At 59.7% G+C, this 2,170-nt stretch overlaps 1 protein-coding gene across 1 annotated transcript in view; it reads right to left on the reverse strand.

The window, feature by feature from the left end:
* The window catches only part of LOC132956464 (potassium voltage-gated channel subfamily D member 2-like), a 40,572-nt gene extending 38,966 nt beyond the window's left edge, over window positions 1-1,606 (reverse strand). The window contains exon 1 of the mRNA XM_061029936.1: window positions 187-1,606. Within this exon, the coding sequence (XP_060885919.1) occupies window positions 187-1,298 (1,112 nt within the window). The 5' untranslated portion in view covers window positions 1,299-1,606. The remainder of the gene's footprint in view (window positions 1-186) is intronic.
* Between the last annotated feature and the right edge of the window lie 564 nt (window positions 1,607-2,170).

A 2,170-nucleotide genomic window follows, 5' to 3' on the forward strand; every position in this document is an offset into this window, starting at 1 on the left:
GAATCGCCGCTGCATATCTGTTAAGTCGCTCTGCACCTTTAAGTAAAAGCTAAAGACCCAGCTCTTTCATGAATACCTACTAACTGTGTCAGAACCTCATCACCATCCAACCAGCTGACTCACAAAGTGACACACCCAGAGCCACGCCCCCCTTCCTCCCACACACACACCCTCAGCATCACCTACCCGAGCGTTGTCATGGTGACGATGGTGTACCAGAAGGCGGCGGGGATGCTGGTGAACTTGCTGGCCGTCGATCCCTTCTCGGCGTAGAACATGACGGTGGCGAAGATGATGATGGCCATGGTGAGCGAGAAGAGGAGGAAGCCCAGCTCCGAGGCGCAGCTCTTCAGCGTGTAGCCCAGGATGCGAAGTCCCGCCGAGTGCCGAGAGAACTTAAAGATCCGGAAGACGCGGAAGACGCGCAGCGTGACGAAGGCGCCGCTGACGTCCTCGTTGTCCGTCATGACGAGGCCGATGTAGTACGGCATGATGGCCACCACGTCGATCACGCTCATCACGCTCTTCACGAACTTCCAGCGGCTCGGCGCGGCGAGCATGCGCAGCAGGTACTCCACCGTGAAGATCATGACGCACGCCGTGTCCAGGCAAAAGAAGGCCAGCGCGTACCGGTCCCCGCAGGACAGCTCCTTCACGCGGCCCGGCATGGCCCCGCACGGCACCGTCTCCACCACGTTGGCCATCACCGACACCGCGATGAAGAAACCCGTGACGTAATAGAAGACCAGCGCCATGGTGGAGGTGTGCGGGTTCTCGAAGGCGCGCCACATGGTCTCCCGGAAGTTGAGGTCAGGAGGGACCAGGTCGTTGTTCTGGTCCATGTCCTCGTCATCCTGGATCCGCTCCTGGTTCTCGCGCCGCCGGTCCTTGTACTCCTCGTAGCAGCAGTCCCCGATGATCTCCGGGATGATCCCGAAGAAGGCCAGCTCGTCCTCGTACGCCGCGATGCACTCTTGCCGCGGGTAGTGCAGCTTCCCGGTGCGGTAGAAGTTGAGGATGTGGCGGAAGATGTCCGGGTCCCGGTCGAAGAAGTACTCGTTACTCTCGTCGTGGAAGAAGAAGTCCCGCTCCGTGCTGCCCAGCAGGGTGTCCGGGTAGCGCTCCAGCGTGTCCCGCCAAGTCTGGAACTTTGCGCCGCTCACGTTCAGCATGATGAGCGCGTCCGTGCCGCGCTTCTTCTCCTGCGGAGGCACCGGCATGGGCGCGCCCGCCACCGGCATCCAGCCGATGGCTGCCGCGCGGGCGAACGGCAGCCATGCAGCCACTCCTGCCGCCATGCTGGTCCTGGTGCTCGGACCTAGATCCCGGTTCAGGTCCTGGAGCTCTGAGGGGGGGGCGCGTTAGGAGGACTCAATGAGCGGAGCGGAGCGGACAGAACATGAGAAAAGAAACGGAGAGAAAAACATGAGAGTGATCAACAGTTTCTCCGGGAAACAAGCGGCGGGTTTAGGGTCCAACCGGAAATAAAAGATCAGATCCTCACGTTCAAACTTTATCCTTTAACGAGTCCGTTTGTTGTTGTTGTTGTTTTCTTTGACGCGTAAAAACCGGAAAACCAATCCAAACTTACTTCAAAGCTTCAGTCGTCTCTCTGACTCCGTTAAAGCCAGTCTCTCTCTCTCTGTGCGTCCCCCCGCGCAGCAACAAGTCCGGCTTGCATCAAGAGAATCCGGCGCTCCACACCCGGACACGCAGAGGACTCGGACCCGCCTCAGGCATGCTCCCCCACCCCCAGGTCTCCCCCCGTCTGGAGTCTCCCGGTCCCCCGAGCTGAGCCCGCAGTGAGCCCCCCACTGCTGAGACACACTGATCCCCCGCAGAGAGCCGAGCCGAGTCAAACCGAGCCGAGTCAAATCGAGCCGAGCCAAACCGAGCCGAGCTGCTGCAGACAGAGAGGAAGAAGAAACGCTCGGCTGGAGGAGAAGCAGCTCCGGTCACACAGGTGCTGCAGCTGTGAGGGAGGCGGAAACCCTCTCTCCCTCTCTCTCTCTCTCTCTCTCTCTCTCTCTCTCTCTGTCCCTCTCTCCCTCTCTCCCTCGCTCTCTCTCTCACTGGTTGGGGGCGTATCCGTGGAGAAACCCCGCGCGACAAACTGCATCTTTACGCAAAATGAAGATAAAAAAGGAGAGAGAGAGAGAGAGAGAGAGAG

The sequence above is a fragment of the Labrus mixtus genome, chromosome 22 (assembly GCF_963584025.1).
Source record: "Labrus mixtus chromosome 22, fLabMix1.1, whole genome shotgun sequence".
NCBI classification, from domain to species: Eukaryota; Metazoa; Chordata; class Actinopteri; order Labriformes; family Labridae; genus Labrus; species Labrus mixtus.